Here is a 24,304-nt window from a genome sequence, read left to right as displayed (position 1 = left end):
ACAGTGAAACAATTGCCCCAAAAATCACAATGCAAGAAATCCCAAGCGTGCTGCTTTCCAGCTAAGGTTATTCCATGGAGCTTCCAGGCTAACAAGCTACGTTGAACTGACACTTTCCCTTTGTTTGCAAGAAGGCTAAATACTTTTTACTAACATCAAAACATTAGGCTCTCACCAACATGAAAGCACTGCGATGACCTTTCCCCGAGCTGGCTTCTCGTCCCTGCCACACATTGCTGTGGCCCACATGGGGGTTCTGTGTGGGAGGTTTGGCCCAATTCCATCGTTGGTGGGGTTCAGAATGCTCTTTGATTGTAGGTGAACTATAAATCCCAGCAACTACAACTCCCAAATCGCAAAATCGATTTTTTTGAGTGAAGGACATACATTGGGTTGTTAGGTGTCTTGTGTCCAAATTTGGTGTCAATTCGTCCAGTGGTTTTTGAGTTCTGTGAATCCCACAAATGAAGATTACATTTTTATTTATATAGATAACACAGTCAAGAAGGAAATATCACCACTTGGAAATATTTTGTCTGTTTGTTCAGTTTGCTTCTGTTTTATCTGTGAATTGTCATTGCAGCCATATGTTGGTTTATTTGTCATGCAATAATTTAACAAGAAAAGCTTCCTCCAATGTGTAAACTGTCAGCTTTGACATGTCATGCCTTATCCAGGCTTTAAAGCAGCCTTATCTTACCTGTTATAGTTGCAGGTTTTGCACTAAAGTAAACTTCCATGTCCATGGGGGAATATTACATTCCCATCTGGAGTACAGTTCCCTGAAACCATGGATTGAACCAAAGCCATTAATGTATTGTCGAAGGCTTTCATGGCCAGAATCACTGGATTGTTGTAGGTTTTTTCAAGCTATATGGCCATGGTCTAGAGGCATTCTCTCCTGACGTTTCGCCTGCATCTATGGCAAGCATCCTCAGAGGTAGTGAGGTCTGTTGGAACTAGGAAAAAGGGTTTATATATTTGAGGAATGACCAGGGTGAGACAAAGGACTCTTGTCTGCTGGAGCTAGGTGTGAATGTTTCAACTGACCACCATCCATTAAATTACACAACTTCTAGTCCCAGCATACCATGGAGTTTCCTGGGAGGAACCAGAGATTCAGAGAGATGTCCTCTATAGAAATTTGCTAGGTCCTCCAGGGGATTCTATGTTGTGTTTTCTCTGGAAGTTATCATAAAATTGTGTTGGAGAACACAGTAATTTTCTAGAGAGACTTTTTTTTTTTCATGGAGTGCAGGTAAGTGAAACCTTGGATATTGGTTGTGCCATTATGGGGGTCTTACTGCACAGTGTGTTTCACCTCCCAAGAATCATGGGAATCCAACTCCCAACAGCACATATAACACTGTAGCCATATTTTGAATTATCTTAATCATGGCCATCATAGCTGGCCCTTTTTCCTACCTGTGGGAAATGGTTTATTAGAACCTATGTTTGGGTAAGTAGTTCATCTCCAGATGTTGGCTGCCTTTATCTGATGACATTACATCTAATAGATGATTTGGAGCCTGCGTCGGAGCAAAGGGAGCAAAGAGAGACCTAAAATTAACACACTTTCTGTCCTTCTGGGACACTAATCCAAATAATTATTTTGCTCAAGCAATAGGTTTAAAAATCTCTTTCTGTTTCACATCTATAATGAAAGTAATTCTGTAGACCAGTGGTTCTCAACCTGGGGTCCCCAGATGTCTTTGGCCTACAACTCCCGGAAATCCTAACAGCTGGTAAACTAGTTGGGATTTCTGGGACTTGTAGGCCAAAAACATCTGGGGACCCCAGGTTGAGAACCACTGCTGTAGACCAAGGATAAGGATCATGTTAGGAGTCCTCAGTGACACAGTGGGTTAAACCCCTGTGCTGGCAGGACTGAAGACTGACAGGTCGCAGGTTCTAATCTAGGGAGAGTGTAGATGAGCTCCCTCTATCAGCTCCAGCTCCCCATGCGGGGACATGAGAGAAGCCTCACTCAAGGACGGTAAAGCATCAAAAACATCTGGGCATCCCCTGGGCAACGTAATTGCAGACAGCTAATTCTCTCACGCCAAAAGTGACTTGCAGTTTCTCAAGTCACTCCTGATATGACCAAAAAAAAGCACCATGTTTGTCACTATTGCTTTCTAAGGTCATTCAAACTGCCATAAAGCCCCCAAACAGTGAAAGTCTATCAGTCATCCAACAATTATTTTCTGTGTGTGTTGTATCCTAATAGAAAGTTACCATTTAATTCACCTTTTCCAAAGGTGTATCCTCTGCCCCAAAGGCTTCCAAGGGAGGCAATATACCTATCTTTTTCAAGTCAGGAAAATTATAGTCAATGGAAGCAAAATGTGTTGAGGGCCACAACAATGGCCCTGGGAACCCCATGCAAACCCAGAGCTATATTTTGCCCACTCCTACTCGAGGCATATTGGAGAAATGGGCATGGGAAGAAAGCATACCAGGTCCAACATGGGACTTTGCAGACCCTTTACACACATCTTAGAGACTGTGCAGCCCACCCACCCAAGAAAAGCAATAAGGCTTTGCACATCCAGATGTTGCTGGTTTTTTTTTTCTGATTGGAATTAAATTGGATAAAACTAAATATTGTCTCTCCCAGCACAAGTACAATATTTGTCTTGCAAAACTAATCTGGCGGATTACTGTGGCATCCCTAGATAATAGATGAATTATTTCAAATCTTTATTAAAAATTTGCAGTCCCCCCTGGGAAGCTTCGGGGAGAGGAGATTCATTTGAAATGTATTATGTCAAGTAAATGCATTCATGCCAGGTAAATTAAAAATCAGATAATTTCTTCCTCTCTGCTCTGATACGCTGAATTTGTGAAAAGGTTCAATTGGGCATTGCCTTAGCAGCTATTCAAAGCATGACCACTAATTGAGGAAAAAGGATTGAGATGTAAGTGGTGTTGTGGGCTCCAGATTCATAGACTGAAACAATCCTCCCATCTAGGGCAGTGTTTCTCAACCTGGGGGTCGGGACCCCTGGGGGGGGGGGTCACGAGGGGGTGTCAGAGGGGTCACTAAAGACCATCAGAAAACAGTATTTTCTGTTGGTCATGGGGGTTTTGTGTGGGAAGTTTGGCCCAATTCTGTCGTTGGTGGGGTTTAGAATGCTCTTTGATTATAAGTGAACTATAAATCCCAGCAACTGCATCTCCCAAATGTCAAGGTCTATTTTCCCCAAACTCCAGCAGTGCTCACATTTGGGCATATTGAGTATTCCTGCCAAGTTTGGTCCAGATCCATCATTGTTTGAGCCCGCAGTGCTCTCGGGATGTAGGTGAACTACAACTCCAAAACTCAAGGTCAATGCCCACCAAACCTTTCCATTATTTTCTCTTGGTCATGGGAGTTCTCTGTGCCAAGTTTGGTTCAATTCCATCATTGGTGGAGTTCAGAATGCTTGTATGATTGTAAGTGAACTATAAATCCCAGCAACTACAACTGCCAAATGACAAAACTCCCCCCAACTCCACCAATATTCAAATTTGGGCGTATTGGGTATTTGTGCCAAATTGGGTCCAGTGAATGAAAATACATCTTGCATACCAGATATTTACATGACAATTCATAACACTAGCAAAATGACAGTTAGAAGTAGCAACAAAAATAGTTTTATAGTTGGGGGTCACCACAACATGAGGAACTGGATTAAGGGGTCGCGGCATTAGGAAGGTTGAGAACCACTGATCTAGGGTCTCTGCTCAGGACAACAGAAGATATATGTTTGGTGGCGTCTTTGTGATTTTTTGTTGTACTGCGAGATGTTTTTCATTGCATTTACTGATGGCATGACTTTTCCCTCAACTTGTTAGTGCTCAATAAAGACATCGGCACCTGCCGCACCATGACCATTACGGGGACTCTGAAGCGTCCTTCTCTGCAGGACGAGGAGAAGCTGAAGCTGAACCAGCAGAAGGGTTCGTCAAACTTCAACAGTCTTCCAGCCAACGTCTCCAAGATGCACCTCCAAGGGTCCCCACATTACCTAGGGGCCATCAACCTCAACGACTTCAGCAATCACACCCTGACTTTGAAGAAGGACAAGAGCCAGCCTCCCAAGTCCATCTACATCTGTGACGGAGATATCTTCAAAAAGCTGGACTCGGAGCTTTCCCGGGCACAGGATCAAGCCATAGACACCAGCTATGTCATCCTGCCCAGCAACACCTCCACCTTGCGGCCTAAGCCACCTCCGCCACCCCCACCGCCCAAGGACGATACAAAATACAGCATCAACATAGACCAGATGCCTCAAACGAGGCTCATCCACCTCAGCATGGCCACAGACCCAGGCTTTGTTGTCAAGAGCCCCCCAAGGGAACCTGTGGGGATGAGCTGTGGGGAGATTCAGGCTTCCCCGCTGATGCAGCAGCAGCAGCAACACCAGTTGTCACCTCCTCTGGTTAACAAATCTGGTGACTCAAAAATGCCAAACAGCTTGTGTGACACAGGCGAGTCTGGTCATCCTGGAGTGATACCCAAGGGTGAGAACATCTCTACCCTTTCCATGAGTTCTCTTGAGGTGAGTGTCAGGTAGCTTTGTGGTCATTCCTGGTCTTTCATGCACGATATCTCAGTTATATCTGCAGCTTCTTGTGTTCCAAACCATCTCATTGCCAGCAGCTGTGTAGTTGCAGCACTTAAGAGAGAAATGTGAGCTTTGCCTCCCAGATAAAAATCCCTCCGTGAAAATTTCATTTCCCCAATGTCTAGCATTGTAATTGATTAAAACTACAGCCTAGAATTTAGAAATACAATGGAGCCAATAAGCAGATAAAGTGACCAAGGAAATCCAAACACAGCCAGTGGAAGAGTTCTAATTATGAACCATTTAAGAGTCTCGCTCTTTGAAATGGGGACCAAAGGAAATGTTTTTGAGGGAGCATATTTACCTGTCCAGGGACAGGTCCAGGGATGACCTAGCTATGGTGATCCAGGCCATGGTCATCTCAAGACTGGACTACTGTAACGCCCTCTACATTGGCCTTCCTCGGTCGGTGATCCGGAAACTCAAGTTGGTACAAAATGCAGCTGCTCGGCTTCTTGCGGGAATTCCGATGAGATGCTACATCACCCCAATCTTACTACAGCTGCACTGGTTACCAATTGAGCACCGGATCACTTTCAAAGGGATGGTACTCACCTTTAAGGCCTTGCATGGTCTGGGGCCAATGTACCTGAGGGATCGTCTCATCCCCTACCAACCCCAGAGATCCCTCCGTTCTGAGGACCAAGATCTATTGGAAGTCCCCAGTGTCAAGACCTTGCGTCTAACAGCAACCAGACGCAGAGCCTTCACAGCAGTGGCACCATCACTCTGGAATACTCTGCCACCTGAAGTCCATGCCTTGCGGGACCTATCAGCTTTCCGCAGGGCATGTAAGACATACCTGTTTCGACAGGCTTTTAATGTTTGATAGTGTTGTTTTTAAATTGTTTTAAATTGCTCTTAAACTTTGTTAGATTTTAGCTATTCTTGTAAGCTGCTCCGAGCCCCAGGGGAGTGGCGGCATATAAGTTCAAATAATAAATAAATAAATAAATAAATAAATAAATAAATATATTTCAGGACAGTGCCAGAAGCAGCAATGCAGCAGAGACAGTACAGCATAGGAGGTGTCTAATGTGGGAATATTTTCTCTTTGCCCACATAACTCATTCATCAAGTTCTCTTGACCTTCCTGTAGTATTTCAGGAGGACTCAATACAATAGCTGAGGATGATGTTCACTTCTGCTATTGCAATAGCACTTATCATATTATTTGCTATATTTATTTATATACCGCCGTTTCTCAGCCTAGCCGGCGACTCAACGCGGTTTACAACATAATATAACAATCAACAGTAAAAAAGTTAAAAGCATAAAAAACATAAAAAACATAAAAACACGATTCATACATCAATACCAATCCAGTTCGACTCTTAACTAAAAACGTGATCCAGTTCGTCATCCATGTTGCCAGTCCTTTAGTCAGTTACCATTCGTTGCATTGGGTTAACATCTGTGTCTTGTCGAGTGACACAATATTAACCATTTCATATGACACAGACACACACAATCTACCACACAATCTACTTTGTCAACTGTTAATAACCTTTGTTTTCCTTTTCCTCTCCAGAGGCGGAAATCCCGGTACGCAGAACTAGATTTTGAGGTGAGCATTTTCTGCTTCCTATTTTTGTGTTTCTTTCTTTTCCCTCCATATTTTTATTATTTTTCAGCATTATAAGTTGCTGTTGTTCATTCATTCAGTCGTCTCCGACTCTTCGTGACCTCATGGACCAGCCAGAGCTCCCTGTCGGCCGTCACCACCCCCAGCTCCAGTCAGTCCAGTCACTTCAAGGATGCCATCCATCCATCTTGTCCTTGGTTGGCCCCTCTTCCTTTTGCCTTCCACTTTCCCCAGCATAATTGTCTTCTCTGGGCTTTGCTGTCTCCTCATGATGTGGCCAAAGGACTTCAACTTTGTCTCTAGTCTCCTTCCCTCCAATGAGCAGCCGGGCTTTCTTTCCTGGAGGATGGACTGGTTGGATCTTCTCGCAGTCCAAGGCACTCTCAGAACTGTCCTCCAACACCGCAGTTCAAAAGCATCGATCTTCCTTCACTCAGCCTTCCCTAAGGTCCAGCTCTCACATCCGTAGGTGACTACAGGGAAGACCATGGCTTTGACTAGGCAATTGATCTTTGTTGCCAGTCTGATGTCTCTACTCTTTACTATTTTATTGAGATTGTACATTGCTCTCCTCCCAAGAAGTAAGTGTCTTCTGATTTCCTGGTCACAGTCTGCATCTGCAGCATAAGTATGATTATACAATTTGTAAGACAGTAAAGTACTTGCTCATTACTTACACTACTATTATATCCCATGAAAATGAACACACACACACACACACACACACACGCAAAACCACAAGGGTACAAACTAAAAAAAGATATGGTGACTCTAAAACAAACCAACCATGGGATTTTCTCTGCAACAGTTGCTCAGAGGGCATTTGCATGTGATGATGATCAGGGAGGCATGGGGAAAAATATTTGTTTCTTACCCATCATAGAATCATAGAATCAAAGAGTTGGAAGAGACCTTATGGGCCATCCAATCCAACCCCATTCTGCCAAGAAGCAGGAATATTGCATTCAAATCACCCCTGACAGATGGCCATCCAGCCTCTGTTTAAAAGCTTCCAAAGAAGGAGCCTCCACCACACTCCGGGGCAGAGAGTTCCACTGCTGAACGGCTCTCACAGTCAGGAAGTTCTTCCTCATGTTCAGATGGAATCTCCTCTCTTGTAGTTTGAAGCCATTGTTCCAATGCGGCCTAGTCTCCAAGGAAGCAGAAAACAAGCTTGCTCTCTCCTCCCTGTGGCTTCCTCTCACATATTTATACATGGCTATCATATCTCCTCTCAGCCTTCTCTTCTTCAGGCTAAACATGCCCAGCTCCTTAAGCTGCTCCTTAAACCACCATATTCTAACTATTTCTTCTAGCAGGCCATTCCACAATTTTGGGGAAGCCAAAGAACATGTCCTCTGGGTAACCAGTCTAGTTCTGTCTGACTAAAGTAGATGTCTCCCATTCTGACATAAACGTGAATGCTCCTGTAAGGCTCAGGACTTCTAACCATTCCTGTCCCAACGCTTTGTAGAAAGACTTACATGTTTCCGCTGATCTCTCTTTTCTTTCCTGTGACAGAAAATCATGCACACGAGAAAACGTCACCAAGACATGTTTCAGGACTTGAACCGGAAATTGCAGCATGCAGAGAAAGATAAGGAATCTCCAACAATAGATAGCAAGGTGAGCCTGGAGTCTTTTCATTTAGATGTCTGATTTTATTTATTTATTTTTGGAACAGTTGCAACTCATGGCTTCTATTTCAGTGACAAAGAGTTTATCTACACAAGTCACTCTTTGAAAACGCAATCCCAGTTATATCCTACCTTGTTCATGCCCGGCATTATTTTTTAAATGTTAAATTATTACATTTGGCCCGGCCATTGATTTTTTAAATGCTGTGTGCTACTGTTTATTGTTTATTGCTTATTTTTTGTTCATGTGATTTATATTAATTGTATTGTATTGATTGCTTTTGTTAATTGCTTTTGTTTATTGATGTACTGTGGGCTTGGCCTCATGTAAGCCGCACTGAGTCCCTTGGGGAGATGGTAGCGGGGTATAAATAAAGTATTATTATTATTATTATTATTATTATTGTTGTTAATGAAGAGCTAGTCCTGAGTAGCAATGTTCTGGAATAGTCCCAGGAGCAGGCACACTGTCCACTTCCATCCCAGTGTGAGGCCAATGGGATTTTGGCCTGCATCAATAGGAGCCTAGTGTCTAGATCTAAGGAAGTAATGCTACCCCTCTATTCTGCTTTGGTTAGACCACACCTGGAATATTGTGTCCAATTCTAGGCACCACAATTCAAGAGAGATATTGACAAGCTGGAATGTGTCCAGAGGAGGGCGACTAAAATGATCAAGGGTCTGGAGAACAAGCCCTATGAGGAGCGGCTTAGGGAGCTGGGCATGTTTAGCCTGAAGAAGAGAAGGCTGAGAGGAGATATGATAGCCATGTATAAATATGTGAGAGGAAGCCACAGGGAGGAGGGAGCAAGCTTGTTTTCTGCTTCCTTGGAGACTAGGACACGGAACAATGGCTTCAAACTACAAGAGAGGAGATTCCATCTGAACATTAGGAAGAACTTCCTGACTGTGAGAGCCGTTCAGCAGTGGAACTCTCTGCCCCGGAGTGTGGTGGAGGCTCCTTCTTTGGAAGCTTTTAAGCAGAGGCTGGATGACCATCTGTCAGGGGTGATTTGAATGCAATATTCCTGCTTCTTGGCAGAATGGGGTTGGACTGGATGGCCCATGAGGTCTCTTCCAACTCTTTGATTCTATGATTCTATGATTCTAAGTGTCCTCATGAGGATGCTTGCCATAGACGCAGGCGAAACGTCAGGAGAAATGCCTCTAGAACATGGCCATATAGCCCGAAAAAACCCACAAGAACTGGATTATTATTATTATTATTATTATTATTATTATTATTATTATTAATGCAGAACTAGTCCTGAGTAGCAATGTTCTGGAATAGTCCCAGGAGCAGGCACACTGTCCACTTCCATCCCAGTGTGATGGTGGAACAAAGTTCAGACCAGTCAGCCATTCCCCTTCCCCTCTCTATGTAACCAGGCACTTTTGCCAATATTGTCAAAGGCACCAACCGATGGCTAGTGGCTCTTTAGAACTATATGGCCTCAGCTATGGTGACAAAAAAAACAATGTTAAGCAAATTCCATTCTGAATGTCAACATTTCTCCAAGATTCAAAGACATAGCCATGCTATACTGGAACATCAGTATGCAAAAGAGTGTTTTAGCACCTTCAAGACTAGGTTCTTGTGGGTTTTTTCGGGCTATAGGGCCATGTTCTAGAGGCATTTCTCCTGACGTTTCGCCTGCATCTATGGCAAGCATCCTCAGAGGTACTAGTATTAAAAAACTCTAAAATTACAACAAGAAAACAGCAGAGAGGAAACAACCAGGCACATCTTAACACCTCTCAACAAAAGACTTTCCCAGGCTCAGCCAGGCCTTCAAATGCTAATGAAGGTGGTCAGTTGAAACATTCACACCTAGCTCCAGCAGAGAAGAGCTCTTTGCCCCACCCCAGCCATTCCACAGATATATAAACCCTTTTCCCTAGTTCCAACAGACTTCACTACCTCTGAGGATGCTTGCCATAGATGCAGGCGAAACGTCAGGAGAGAATGCCTCTAGAACATGGCCCTATAGCCCGAAAAAACCCACAAGAACCTAGTGATTCCAGCCATGAAAGCCTTCGACAATACCTTCAAGACTAATTGAGAAAGAGAAGTTGGTAGAATAAGGTTTTGTAGATTTGGAGAAGTAGGCTATGAAAGCTTATACTACCCACTTTGTTTTTTTCAGTTAGTCTCTAAGGAGTTACATACATCAGTTTGTATACTGATTCATCCAAAATGTCATGCAGATATCAGGCAAGACATCCCACCACTGGAAGCAATGAAGTTCAGAAAAAAGTTGCTTTGTCAACTATAGCTTCTGTAATTTCCAGCTAGTGTGGTTACTGACCATGATCTTGTTCCAAAAGGTTCCTCTTATCAGTGATTGTGTGGTTTGCTGTCACACAAACTCTGTGGTTCCTTTCTTTTGCTGACAGTGCTTGGTTCTCAGGACCCCTGGAGCCCGCTGTTTTTGGAGAAACACATAATCACCATGCCCTGTATTCCATATTTTATAAGTGTCCTGCCCTGATGATTTCCACTTGCAGTATTTAATGCAACCAATACCACAGGCACAGTGAAGCAATAGCAAAGGACTTTCTCAGTACAGGCAAAAGGACTGTAATTTCTTTCCTCTTGTGTTCAGACATGCGGCCTAATAAGAGAGGTGGTCCTGCACCAGATACAGGACTCACCACTGAGATTCCCCCAACAGAGAAACTTTAACCCCATCTACACTGCCCTATGAGGAGCCCCCAGTGGCACAGTGGGTTAAAGCACTGAGCTGCTGAGCTTGTTGATCGAAAGGTCGCAGGTTCGATTCCGGGGAGTGGCGTGAGCTTCCGCTGTCAGCCCTAGCTTCTGCCAACCTAGCAGTTCGAAAACATGCAAATGTGAGTAGATCAATAGGTACCGCTCCGGCGGGAAGGTAACGGCACTCCCTGCAGTCATGACCTTGGAGGTGTCTATGGACAACGCTGTCTCTTCAGCTTAGAAATGGAGATGAGCACCATACCCCAGAATCAGACATGACTGGACTTAATGTTAGGGGACTACCTTTACCTTTTTACACTGCCCTATATAATGTAGTTCCACATTGCATTATAGGGCAGTGTAGATGGGTTCTTAGATCTCAAATATCCAAAATTATGTGCCTGGAGTTTAGTTCAGTTGCAACAAGGGATAAAATGGTCTACCAGTTTTCACTTCATGTTATTTCAGACTCAATCCTTTTATCTGCAGAGATTTTTTTTTTTTTGTCATGTCAGGAGGGACCTGAGAAACTGCAAGTCGCTCCTGTTGTGAGAGAATTGGCCGTCTGCAAGGACATTGCCCAGGGGACGCCCGGATGATTTGATGGTTTATCATCCTTGTGGAAGGCTTCTTTCATGTCCCCGCATGAGGAGCTAGAGCTGATAGAGGGAGCTCATACTCCTCTCCCCGGATTCGAACCTGTGACCTGTCGGTCTTCAGTCCTGCCAGCACAGGGTTTAACCCACTGTGCCATTGGGGGCTCCATCTGCAGAGATGTCAGGATTGCACTGACCCTTAGCCCCTCAAGGCTGACATCATAGTCCACAAAGTGTGATATACCACCACCCTTTGATATTGTAATTTCGCCAAGTAAAGTATCCTTCTTGAAGCTCAAGATGTTGAGATCTCAATGTCTATCTACCTAGATCCTCAAAATGAGTATTGCTCAGTTCCATATGCTCTCCTCTGAAGGTCCATCAACCGTGAAAATCTCATTGGCCCATCCATCTTGAAGCTCAAGAAGTTGAGATCTCAATGTCTACCTATCTAGATCCTCAAAATAAGTATTTCTCAGTTCCATATGCTCTCCTCTGAAGGTCCATCAACTGTGAAATCTCATTGGACAGGTGAAACATCCCATGGTGGCCTACATGGACTGGCTTTTGCCATGGCAAGTAGCTTGCCAAATTATCCTTACCCATCTCTCATTACTATATGGTGTTCCTGGGCTTAATACCTCTATTCTGGTTTTATGAGTGTGGCCCAACCCAACTGTGTTGATTGAAAAGGGGAAAACACCCTGTTCTTTCTTGTATGTTTAGGCTATAAAACGGTGGAGTGTTTCCTCGGGTGGAAGTGATAAAACTAACGCTAGCGTAAGTCTTACTGCCTGTATTTCCTTGGAGAACCTCCTTCACTCCAAACCTTGCCATGATGCATGTCTCCAAATGCATTCCTTCTCCAGTATGAACCTCTGGCCCTCTCCCTTTATAAGCCAGGCATCCCTTGAATGCTTCCTTGACCCTTCCACACCTGACATCACCCAGCATAGAAGACCTAGCCAAGTCTCCTCATCCATCCAACTGCATAATAAAAGCCTTGATTGCATTTCCTGAAAGCCATTCCTGACTGAGAATGCCCTTCTCTTGCCTTGCCAATATCCAAAGATCACTAGCATGTTTTATGCCACACACCCCTTTCTAATCCTACAATCCAGCATTGAATTAGTGAAAAAACATTCTCCAAAACATTCCCTGTTGGAACTTCTTTCATGAAATATGTGTTTTTTTTCTGGTATAGTTTCTTTGGGTTTCTTCTCATTTGGTTTCATTGCTAATGCCTATCACTATTATTTTTAGGTTCTGAAGATTAATAGCATGTTCCTATCTCATTTTGCTTGCTTTCTCATTGAGAAAATGACGGTTGGATTGTGTATATGAGTACCTTCAGCTATCCCAACCATAATTTGAATCCTGTTGTTAACATCTGTTAGAATAGAGTTATTGAATCACTCAGATTTATCTACATCAGCATTTCTCAACCTGGGGGTCAGGACCCCTGGGGGGGTGATGAGGGGTCACCAAAGACCCATCGGAAAGGTGGAAGGTGAACAACATCTCCCCTAAATCACTGTTAATTCATCCCAAATCCCTCCAGTACATTCTGTTGGTCATGGGGGCTCTGTGTTGGAAGTTTGGACCAATTCTATCATTGGTGGGGTTCAAGGGACTCTTTGATTGTAGGTGAACTATAAATCTCAGCAACTTCAACTCCCAAATACAAAGCTTTAATTCCCCCCAAACTCCACCAGTGTTCACATTTGGACATATTGAGTATTCGTGCGAAGTTTGGTCCAGATCTGTTATTGTTTGAGTCCACATGGTTGGGGGTCAGCACAACATATAGAACTGTATTAAGGGGTCGCGGCATCAGAAAGGTTGAGAACCACTGATCTACATGTTCACTTCCCAGTCAACAGTTGACTCAACAGGCCTACTTTCGTTGACATTAAACAATGGAATTCAGATCTCTATCTCTCCATAAACAAATGTGCTACAAGAGTGGGGTGGTCAATATCATGACTTTCAAGCACAACTGATTGTCTCTGTCATTTTTTCCAGTTTTGGTGAAATAATAATGAATTAAATGTCATTGTTATTGGTTTTTAGTGCCATTAAGTTGAATTTGTATGATGGTAACTATGAATGAGAGACCTCTGAAAGAACTTAGCCAGAACTCTCTATTGTGGTCTACATTATTTACTTAATTACTTACTGTATTTGTATGCCACCTTTCTCAGTCCGTAGGCAACTCAAGGCGGTTAACAGGATAACAGGATAAAAATCAATGCTTACAATATATCTTTCCTCCTGTGTTCCGACATGCTGCCTAATAAGAGAGGTAGTCCTGGCACCAGATGCAGGAATCACCACTGAGATTTCCCCAACAAAGAAACTTAAACCCCATCTATACTGCCCTATATAATGCAGTTCCGCACTGCATTATAGGGCAGTGTACATGGGGCCTTAGATCTCAAATATCCAAAATTATGTGCCTGGAGTTTAGTTCAATTGCAACAAGGGATAAAATGGTCTACCAGTTTTTCACTTCATGTTTTTTCAGACTCTTATCTTTTTATCTGCAGAGATACAAAATTATATAACTTTGCATATGCTTAGCTGCACAGCAAAAGCACTAGGCCAGCGTTTCTCAAACTGGGGGTCGGGACCCTGGGGGGGGGGGGGTCGTGAGCGAGTAGGCCAGGTTGGTTCATCAGGTGCTCTGCTATGGCTGATTTCTCTGGTTGGAGTAGATGTTCCTGCCATACATCAAGGGAACCACTGATCGCATAGGAAAGCTGATGAGGAAACACAACATACAAACAATCTACAAACCCACCAAGAAAATCCAACAAATGCTACGTTCAGCAAAGGACAAGAGGGATCCTCTCACCTCTGCAGGAGTCTACCGTGTACCATGCAGCTCTGGACAAGTCTACATAGGGACCACCAAACGCAGCATTGCCCAGACAAGAATCCAGGAACATGAAAGGCACTGCAGACTACTCCAACCAGAGAAATCAGCCATAGCAGAGCACCTGATGAACCAACCTGGACACAGCATTTTATTTGAGAACACAAAAATGCTGGACCACTCTGACAACCACCATGTCAGACTACACAGAGAAGCCATTGAAATCCACAAACATGTGGACAATTTCAACAGAAAGGAAGAAACCATGAAAATGAACAAAATCTGGCTACCAGTATTAAAAAATTCTAAAATTAAAACAGCAGAGAGAAAAACAGGCAGGGACATCTAAGCACCTTTCATTAAGAGTTTGCTCCAGGCACAGTCAGCCCATTGTATGCTAATCAAGGTGGTCAGTTGAAAAGATTCACACCTAGCCCAACTTACAAAAGCCTTTTGTCTCACCCTGGTCATTCCACAGATATATAAACCCCTTTTTTCCCAGCTCCAGCAGACCTCTGAGGAAGCCTGCCATAGATGCAGGCGAAACGTCAGGAGAAATGCCTCTAGAACATGGCCATATATCCCGAAAAAACCCACAAGAACTGAGTGATTCCGGCCATGAAAGCCTTCGACAATAATTTTATTTATTTATATATTATTGTATTGCATTCTCAAATAATATTTTGTCCCATGCGCCACAACCATTCCCAGCAGTTTACCATTACAAATCAAGTTATGAAAAAGAGAAGTTCTTAAGTTAAATTTGTATGTAAGTCAGAACAGGTACATTTTGTAATTCAAGCCAAAAATGTGTATTGTTTAGCTTTGGATAGCACAGGGAAGGTTTAACACCTCTGTGGTGTTTGTTCTGCTGCTTGTGCCCCTGATCAGAAGATTTCAGTTTTCTGGTCCTGTGCTAACTGGGTTTTGAAAAATTTGGCTGATTGTGGAAACTAGGATTGGTGAGAAAGTTTCAATAGAGTTCCCTTTCCCCCATGATAATAACTCCCCCAGAGACTCAATGGGTTAAGCACTTGCACCCTCAGGACTGCTGACTGAAAGGTTGGCAGTTCAAATCTGGGGAGTGGGGTGAGCTCCTGTCTGTCAGCTCCAGCTTCTCATGCAGGGACATGAGGAAAGCCTCCTACAGGATGGTAAAACATCTGGGAGTTCCCAGGGCATCGTCCTTGCAGATGGTCAATTCTCTCACATCAGAAATGACTTGCAGTTTCTCAAGTCACTCCTGACATGGGGGAAAAAAACTCTTTTGGAAATGAATTTCTCTTCCGAGAGGTAGATTTCTCTCACTTCCTGTTGTCTCACCCCCATTCTTAACTATGAATCATTTGTTAGTCTGATGTTTGTAACTTGGAGACTGCCAGTATAAGGGAGAAAAGACTTGACACATTATGCACATTATCCCCCCCCCCCCCCCCCAGTGAGTCAAGATAGTAAAAATTATTCATATTCCAATAGCCCATTAGAGCGAGAATTAAAGCACTAAAGACAAGTACTAAGAAATCATGTCCTGGTGGTTTTATATCAGAGTAATTTAAAGTGATTAGTGAGAATATAGTAAAACTTAATTGTAATCTTTTTCACGTGAGCTATGCCTTGAGTCCCAGTCTTGGCAAAAAGGCATGATAATAAATAAAGTTAATAAGAACGATAGCAACTTAGTTAGAAGATAAGTAAAGGAGGAAATTAATCAGCATGAAAATAAGCAGGTAACCCTAACACCGAGATCATGGAAGGAAACTTTTCTTAAATTTGGATGATAAGGTTTTAGACAACAGAAGTACCCTAGACTTTGAAAAGAAGCATAGAAAATGCTATAAGTGCTCAACCAACATTGAAAGCAATCCAGCAGAAGAATGGAGCCTGTAACATTAGAGGCCTTCTGATACAAGACTAGGGTTTCCACCAGTACTGTTTGTCCAGAAAAATGATTATTGATATCCTGCATTAAACACATAGCTAGGATGTTGTAGCTGTTTTCCATCTCCCCATCAGACCTCTCTCAAAATCTTAAAATAGAGGCACCAGTACTAAAGGATGGCATTCTGTGAAGCTGGCAGGCTGTCACGATGCTAGGGCTCTGCCTTATTCAGGGACAGAGATGAACCAAACAAAAATCCAGTTTGTAGAAAACAATTTAATTAAACAGCTCTTACTTTCTGGCTGTTTTAATAGTCCAAAATATAAAACATAAAGATTGCACTCAGCCACAGAATAAACAAAAATAGCAAACACTGTTGCAGGTTCAAGATAACTCCATAGTCAAAGGTCCAGTCCAGTGGTCAAACGCCGAGAATTCAATAAACAAAGTCCAAGGATCAAGAGTCTATATCGTAGTCAAAAGCCAGTCCAAAGATTCAAGGTTACAGGATTCTAAGAGTTCAGGAGACAGGTCAGGATACCGAAAATCCAACAAACCTGGAGGTAAACCAGCAGCATCCACCACCAAAATATAACAAATACTTTTCTCCCAAAGATCATTTCCAAGGTTCGCTCCTTACATCCAGAAACACCCAACTGCAACCCATCTCTTGCATACCTCCGCCCTTAATTGCTTTCACCCATGAACTCTTACTTACAGATCACTCAACCCATTAGAACGAATACTTACATTAACCCTTCCATCACCAACCACCATCAACTGCAGAACATATTACATGACACAAGCAGGGTGAGAAAGGATGATGCATCCAGACCCTGATACCAAAGTCACAAAGCAGAAGACCCTGTGGGTTCCTGTCATAACTCCTCTCATTGCATTATGGCATGCTGACAGGAGATGTCTGGATGTGTCATCCTTCAGCATCAATGGCCAGGCATCCAGACAACGTGGCTAGTCCAGCGGAGTTGATGGCGGAGGACCATCGCTTCAATGCTGGTGGTCTTTGCTTCTTCCAGCACGCTGACATTTGTCCGCTTGTCTTCCCAAGATATTTGCAGGATTTTCCAGAGACAGCACTGATGGATTCATTCCAGAAGTTACATGTGATGTCTGTAGACAGTCCACGTTTCGCAGGCATATAACAGGGTTGGGAGGACAATAGCTTTATAAACAAGCACCCTGGTGTCCCTAAATTAATTTAATTTATTTAATTTTATTTATTTATTTATTTATTTATTTAATGATAGAGTGCTGACCCAGATTTCAGCATTACCACTAAGCTATCTGGTTCCAAAGCAACAATATATTGTACCATTTATGGCACTTTTTGAAAGACTACATTCAACAGCATGTAAGACGTCTTTGGGATATACCGGCTATATTATGGCCAATCATTAAACAGCAGTTATTTCACCTGCATGGAAAATTACTATGCAAACACTAAGTGAAAACTGTTCACATTCAACCTTTTCTTCTGTTTGAGTTTATTATTATCATTAGCAAAAAGCAAAGTCAATGGTAGGGTCAGAGTGCCTTTTACGAGGCAAATGTTTAATTTGCTTTTCCTTGAGATTTATAATAGCTTAAAATAAGCAGCTTCTTTAATTTCCCTGGTTGAGTACACATCTCTTTCAGGATGGTGCTACCTTACTTTGGGCTTTTGTTCATTTCCTTTAATCACTTTGGGTTCCAGTCCAGGATTTAAATGAGTTACCCAAAGCCTATCCACATCATGGGCTCAGCAGCTCTTTCAGTGTTTAGACTAAAATCCAAGACAGATCGGCCATCTCTCTGCTTCTGTGCTATTACCCAATCTATATCCATTGAGTTCCCAACCTAAATCCAATTCAAATCACAACTAGAGTAGATTCATTGAATCAATGAAACCAAAAGAAGTGCTGAATTGTCAATTTCCATTGATTCAATGCATCAACTGTATTCTATAGTGATTTCTATAGAATGAAATGTTTGTTGTTATGTGCCTTCAAATAATTTCCAACTTATGGCAATCTTAAAGCAACTTTATTGCAAATTTGTCAACATTGTGTCCTTCTGAGAATGAAGACACATGCCTTGCCCACGGATATCTATTAGGTTTCCATGATCAAGTGGGGATGCAAAATCCCGATTTCCCAATGTCCTAACACAACAATCAAACAAAGACACCACATTACTCTGCTGAGAAGGAAATGTACAAATACCCAAATGACACCACCAGAAACATGGATGCATTCATGGTTTCCATATGCACACAGACATCACAGAATGCAGAATCCTTTTGCATTAATGACATTTGTTTCCAGTATGGGAGAAAATGAGGAATCTTTTTCAAAGACAACAGCAATGACCCAAAGCTTTTGTAGGACTGGGCTGTGGTGCAGCTAGTTAGTAGCCAGCTGCATTAAATCACTACTGATCAAGAGGTCATGAGTTCGAAGCCAGCCTGGGTTGGAGTGAGCTCCCGAGCATTAATAGTTAGAGTGAGCTCCTAAGCATTAATAGCTTGCTGTTGATCTATACAGCTCGAAAGACAGGTGCATCTGTCAAGTAGGAAATTTAGGTACCACTTTATGCCAGGAGGCTGATGTAACTAATTTACGACACCATAAAACCTTCTAGCAGTGTGCATAAGAATGAGGAAGTACTCCATCAAGGACTTGATGTCACAAGTGGACGGTGAAGCAGCAGCTCCCCCTGTGGCCGGAATCGAGCATACCCTCATGAAGCTGGAAAGCTAGAATGTTAAATTGCCTCTGTGTCTGTCTATATATGTTGTATGTCTAATGGCATTGAATGTTTATATATGTGCATTGTAATCTGCCCTGAGTCCTCTGTAGTGTGAGAAGGGCACAATATAAATACTGTAAATATTTATTTATTTACTAGCCATCCCCTGCCATGCGTTGCTGTGACCCATATGGGGGTTCTGCGTGGGAGGTTTGGCCCAATTCTATCGTTGGTGGGGTTCAGAATGCTCTGTGATTGTAAGTGAACTCTAAATCCCAGCAACCACAACTCTCAAATGTCAAGATTCTATGGTCTCCCAACTCCACCAGTGTTTACATTTGGGCATATTGAGTATTCGTGAAGGGTTTGGTCCAGATCCATCTGTGTTTGAGTCCACAGTGATCTTTGGATGTAGGTGAACTACAACTCCAAAACCAAAGGACACTGCCCACCAAACCCTTTCTGTTGGTCATGGGAGAACTGTGTGCCAAGTTTGGTTCAATTCCATCATTGGTGGGGTTCAGAATGCTCTTTGATTTTAAGTGAACTATAAATCCCAGCAACTACAACTCCCAAATGACAAAATCATTTTTTTGAGTGAAGGACACACATTGGGTTGTTAGGTATCTTGTGTCCAAATTTGGTGTCAGTGGTTTTTAAATTCTGTTAATCCCACAAACGAACATTACATTTTTATTTATATAAATTTACTAGCTTGCGGACCCGGTGCTGCCCAGGTTATTTGAGAAAAGCATTGTGTGGCAAAGGTGTTCTTTATCAGTTATCAGTTAGTGAAGGTACTGTGAATCCCATCATGCATGGTCCATCCTCCTCCAAACAGCAGCCGGATGTAGAGGGGGTCATGGGGGATCTGTGTGCCAAGTTTGGTCTTGATCAGTCCAGACGCAACTCAAGGTGGTTCACAGTCGGCAGCTATTTGATGCCATAACAAATATCAGGGTACAGTTAAAAACAATTATAAAAACTAGGTTCTTGTAGGTTTTTTCGGGCTATAGGGCCATGTTCTAGAGGCATTTCTCCTGACGTTTCGCCTGCATTTATGGCAAGCATCCTCAGAGGTAGTCTTGCCATAGATGCAGGCGAAACGTCAGGAGAAATGCCTCTAGAACATGGCCCTATAGCCCGAAAAAACCTACAAGAACCTAGTGATTCCAGCCATGAAAGCCTTCGACAATACAATTATAAAAACACTTAAATAAATAAATAGACAACAGCTTTAAAAATAGTGGTTCAAGAAAACCCTCCCCTGGTTCTTGGAGTTCTATTTCAATCACTCTGGAGATCTTGAATGAATGCATTTGCCAGTTAACTTCCTAAATCTAGAGTGCTATCCTTGCTTAGTGCCCAAGAGAGCTAAATTCCTCCTTCTCTTTTTTCCCTCCTCTGTAGCAAGAAAAGCAGCAGACGCCAAACAAGAGACCCTGGGAAGGAATCCGGAAGGTCCACTCGCCCCCGGCATGGGTTAAAAAGGACATGGAGCCTATTTCCCCCTCTCCTTTGGAACTCAAAACTGTCGAATGGGAAAAGGCAGGGGCCACCATCCCTCTGGTGGGACAGGACATCATTGACCTCCAGACAGAAGTCTGAGAAGGCTAAGAGAAGAAAGACTCTGAGGGCGCCTGTCCGTTCCCCCTGCCAGGAAACAACACACAAACCGACAACAACAACGTACAAGCCGATAAGATGTTTTTTTATATATTAAAAAAAAAAAGAACCAATTAAACGGAATCAAAGTGGAACGTGGAAAGTCTGTTGGTTTCTTTGCGAAACCCTTGGGTTGAAGAGGAAGGCTATCCGGAGTAACCTTTGTATTGTTCTCTGCAGACGGAATTGGGGGGAATCTATTACTTTGTAGAACATAGTAGCAGTAGGTGCAGAACGTAATACGGTCTTTCCCAGGTAAGGAAGGAAGGTAGGAGAAAGGAAGCAGGCCGAGGGGAAGGGAAGGAAATATGGGGATGGGGGAGGATCCAAGTTTTTTGAACATGACCTCAGCCTCCAGTTCTCAGTAGTGAAGAGGTGGCTAAATGATACTTTGATAGATGTCAGGATGTGAAGGAACCTACAACCAGAAGGAAGATTTCAGTGGGAAACCACCCAAGGAGCGAATGACCACTGTTCCTCTGGAGAAGGCCAACAGTCAGTTGGTTCTTGGGATGTTGATGGGAGGACAAGAAAGATGCCCATCTGCCTTCCATCCCCTTGAAGTTATCAGAAAGGGATCTACCAAGAAAAATGTTCCTGGTGACTGGATTTCTCTAGCTGTTCTCCAGGAGCAACGTCATTGAGGTGGGAGAGCAAGTCCTGAGGAGTAACTCCAAAAATGTCTTCTTCTTCTGTACTGGATTTTCAGAACTCTTTGAGGAACGGCAATTGTGATGTGTGAACAATTGGTGGGAGCTTTTCTTAAGACTATTGGGTTCCATTCAACCTTTCTCCAGAGAGACACACTCACAATAAAAAAGGACAACGAACATTACTGGGTAAGGGAGGGTTTTCTAAAAATAAAAACAAAAGCAAACCATGAACAAAAAAGAATGTAGGTCATTATACTGACTGTTAGTAGATCCTAGACAAAGCTAACGGCAGGCCTTTGTACAAAAAGGGTCACGTGGCCTCATCCCTCCTCCTTTTACTTTCAAAAGACTCAACAGCGGCCCCTCCTCGTCCGCTTTCTCAAAGTGGGCGGAACCTGGTCAACGGACCAGAAAAATTGAGGACATGGAGAACATTGCCTTAGGACTTTGAGACAAACTGGAAAAAAAAAACAAACATTGAGTAACATCTACTTGGGGAAAAAAAATCTATTTTTTTCTTCTTTTTCTTTTCTTCTTTTTCTTTTCTTCAATAAAAAGACAACTTGAAACCCAAGGATTTCCCTTTCTTTGACTTGAATCCTCCTTAAATGTCTTTTGCTATGTGGTTCTGTGCAAATGCGGAAAGAATTCCAGGTTGGTTTCTGTATCTTTGATTCTAAGGGAAAATGAGGAAATACCAAACATAATAGTCTTTGGGTTGCTGTGAGTTTTCCGGGCTGTCTGACCATGTTCCAGAAGCATTCTCTCCTGACGTTTCGCCCACCTCAGAGGTTGTGAGGTCTGTTGGAAACCAGGCAGAAAGCAGCCAGTCTTTGAAGCTGCAAGGCTATTCAATTCTAATCCAGGTGGCCAGTTGCAACATTTTCACTTGCATCCAACAGACAAGAGTTCTTATTCTCACCCTGGACATCATTCCCCAGTGGTGCATGAGGTCTATTGGAAACCAGGCAGAAAGCAGCCAGTCTTTGAAGCTGCAAGGCTATTCAGTTCTAATCCAGGTGGCCAGTTGCAACATTTTCACTTGCATCCAACAGACAAGAGTTCTTATTCTCACCCTGGACATCATTCCCCAGTGGTGCATGAGGTCTATTGGAAACCAGGCAGAAAGCAGCCAGTCTTTGCAGCTGCAAGGCTATTCAATTCTAATCCAGGTGGCCAGTTGCAACATTTTCACTTGCATCCAACAGACAAGAGTTCTTATTCTCACCCTGGACATCATTCCCCAGTGGTGCATGAGGTCTATTGGAAACCAGGCAGAAAGCAGCCAGTCTTTGCAGCTGCAAGGCTATTCAGTTCTAATCCAGGTGGCCAGTTGCAACATTTTCACTTGCATCCAACAGACAAGAGTTCTTATTCTCATCCTGGACATCATTCCTCAGTGGTGCATGAGGTCTATTGGAAACCAGGCAGAAAGCAGCCAGTCTTTGAAGCTGCAAGGCTATTCAATTCTAATCCAGGTGGCCAGTTGCAACATTTTCACTTGCATCCAACAGACAAGAGTTCTTTTTCTCACTCTGGACATCATTCCCCGGTGGTGCAGTGGGTTAAACCCCTGTGATGGCAGGACTGAAGACCGACAGGTCGCAGGTTCTAATTCGGGGAGAGGTGGATGAGCTCCCTCTACCAGCTCCAGCTCCTCATGTGGGGACATGAGGGAAGCCTCCCACAAGGATGAGAAAAACATCAAATCATCCGGGCATCCCCTGGGCAACATCCTTGCAGACGGCCAATTCTCTCACACCAGAAGCAACTTGCAGTTTCTCAAGTCGCTCCGGACACGACAAAAAAAAAAAACACCATTACACAGATATATAAACCCCACTTGACTAGTTCCCAAAAGACCTCACAACCTCTGAGGATGCCTGCCATAGATGTGGGTGAAATGTCAGCAGAGAATGCTTCTGGGACATAGCCATACAGCTCAGAAAACTCACAGCAACCCAATGATTCCAGCCATGAAAACCTTCAACAATACAATGATTTTCTTCTCCACAGTGTCAGAATATTGCATTGTTTTGTGTTTAGACTAAAATCCAAGACAGATCAGCCATCTCACTGATTCTGTGCTATTACCCAATCTTTGTCAGAATTGCCATGATTAAATTATGTTCGATACTATGATTTTATAGGAAAGCCATAGAGATCAGTAAAACTATCCCCCCGACACACACACATACTATAAATATGATAACTTGAAGCACTGATCTTGCATTTTTCAAATAATATTTATACGTTCCAACAATTTCTTCTGTTTCCCCGTTGAAATAGTAAAGCACAAACTTTCCTGTGATATATTTTTTGCCATTTAAGAGGATAGTAGTCAGCGATGCTTAAACAAAAAAGTATCAGGATCTATCTAATTGTCTATCTACCACTGAATTGTCGATATATCCCTATATTAGCGATGTTTATCTTTATTCTGTTTGGTCTTTTTCTCCATGATATAAATGTTTGTTATAATTCAACTTCTACCTCTTTGTCTACCTATCATGGTGGCCTTTTGCTAGTGGTAAATATATGCTTAAAGGCCTCCAAAGAATTGTGGAAGTTGAAGTCCAGAACATCTCGAGAGCTGAGGTTTGCACATGTCTGTTCTGAAGACTGTAATCAGCCATAAAGCTGGAAGAGATTGCAAAGATCTACTGCCATGCAAGTATCTGTTGAGATGGGAGGCTATAGTAGGCTGTAAGAGCACCTAGAGCTTCGGAGACCTTCGGGGACATGAGAGAAGCCTCTTTGCAAGGTTGTGGAGCATCCGTGCATCCCCTGGGCAATGTCTTCGTAGACAGCTGATTCTCTCACTCCAGAAGCAACCAGAATAGATATAAGTGAAATGTCAGAAGAGAATGCTTCTGGAACATGGCCATAAATCCCAAATAACTTACAGCAACCCAGTGATTCTGGCCATGAAAGCCTTTGACAACACATAGTCAGTAGGCTGTTAGGATTTGTGGAAGTTGGAAATCCAAAACACCCAGAGGGCTCAAGTTGGCCCATGACTGTTGTAGAGCCAACAACACATCTGGAAGGCTGGACTCTTAGAAGGACTGGAATTCTAAACAGGAATTCAAACATGGGCTAGGAAGACATGTTTCCAATTTCTCACTCAGTCTAAAAGATTCACTCATTAATCTTGGGATTTGTTGTTCTTCATTCGTTCAGTCATCTCCGACTCTTTGTGACCTCATGGACCAGCCCACGCCAGAGCTCCCTGTCGGCCGTCACCACCCCCAGCTCCTTCAAGGTCAGTCCAGTCACTTCAAGGATGCCATCCATCTTGCCCTTGGTCGGCCCCTCTTCCTTTTGCCTTCCA

General features: G+C 43.1%; 1 protein-coding gene across 1 annotated transcript in view; it reads left to right on the top strand.

Annotated features, from left to right (window-relative positions):
* ADGRB1 (adhesion G protein-coupled receptor B1) overlaps positions 1-21,544 on the top strand; it is a 568,132-nt gene extending 546,588 nt beyond the window's left edge. The window contains exons 29-33 of the mRNA XM_067467249.1: positions 3,841-4,550; positions 6,148-6,183; positions 7,723-7,827; positions 11,874-11,927; positions 20,063-21,544. Coding sequence (XP_067323350.1) covers positions 3,841-4,550; positions 6,148-6,183; positions 7,723-7,827; positions 11,874-11,927; positions 20,063-20,260 — 1,103 coding nt within the window. The 3' untranslated portion in view covers positions 20,261-21,544. The remainder of the gene's footprint in view (positions 1-3,840; positions 4,551-6,147; positions 6,184-7,722; positions 7,828-11,873; positions 11,928-20,062) is intronic.
* Positions 21,545-24,304: the final 2,760 nt, after the last annotated feature.

This window comes from Anolis sagrei, chromosome 4 (assembly GCF_037176765.1).
Source record: "Anolis sagrei isolate rAnoSag1 chromosome 4, rAnoSag1.mat, whole genome shotgun sequence".
Lineage (NCBI taxonomy): Eukaryota > Metazoa > Chordata > Lepidosauria > Squamata > Dactyloidae > Anolis > Anolis sagrei.
This window is presented reverse-complemented; position numbering and strand designations above follow the sequence as displayed.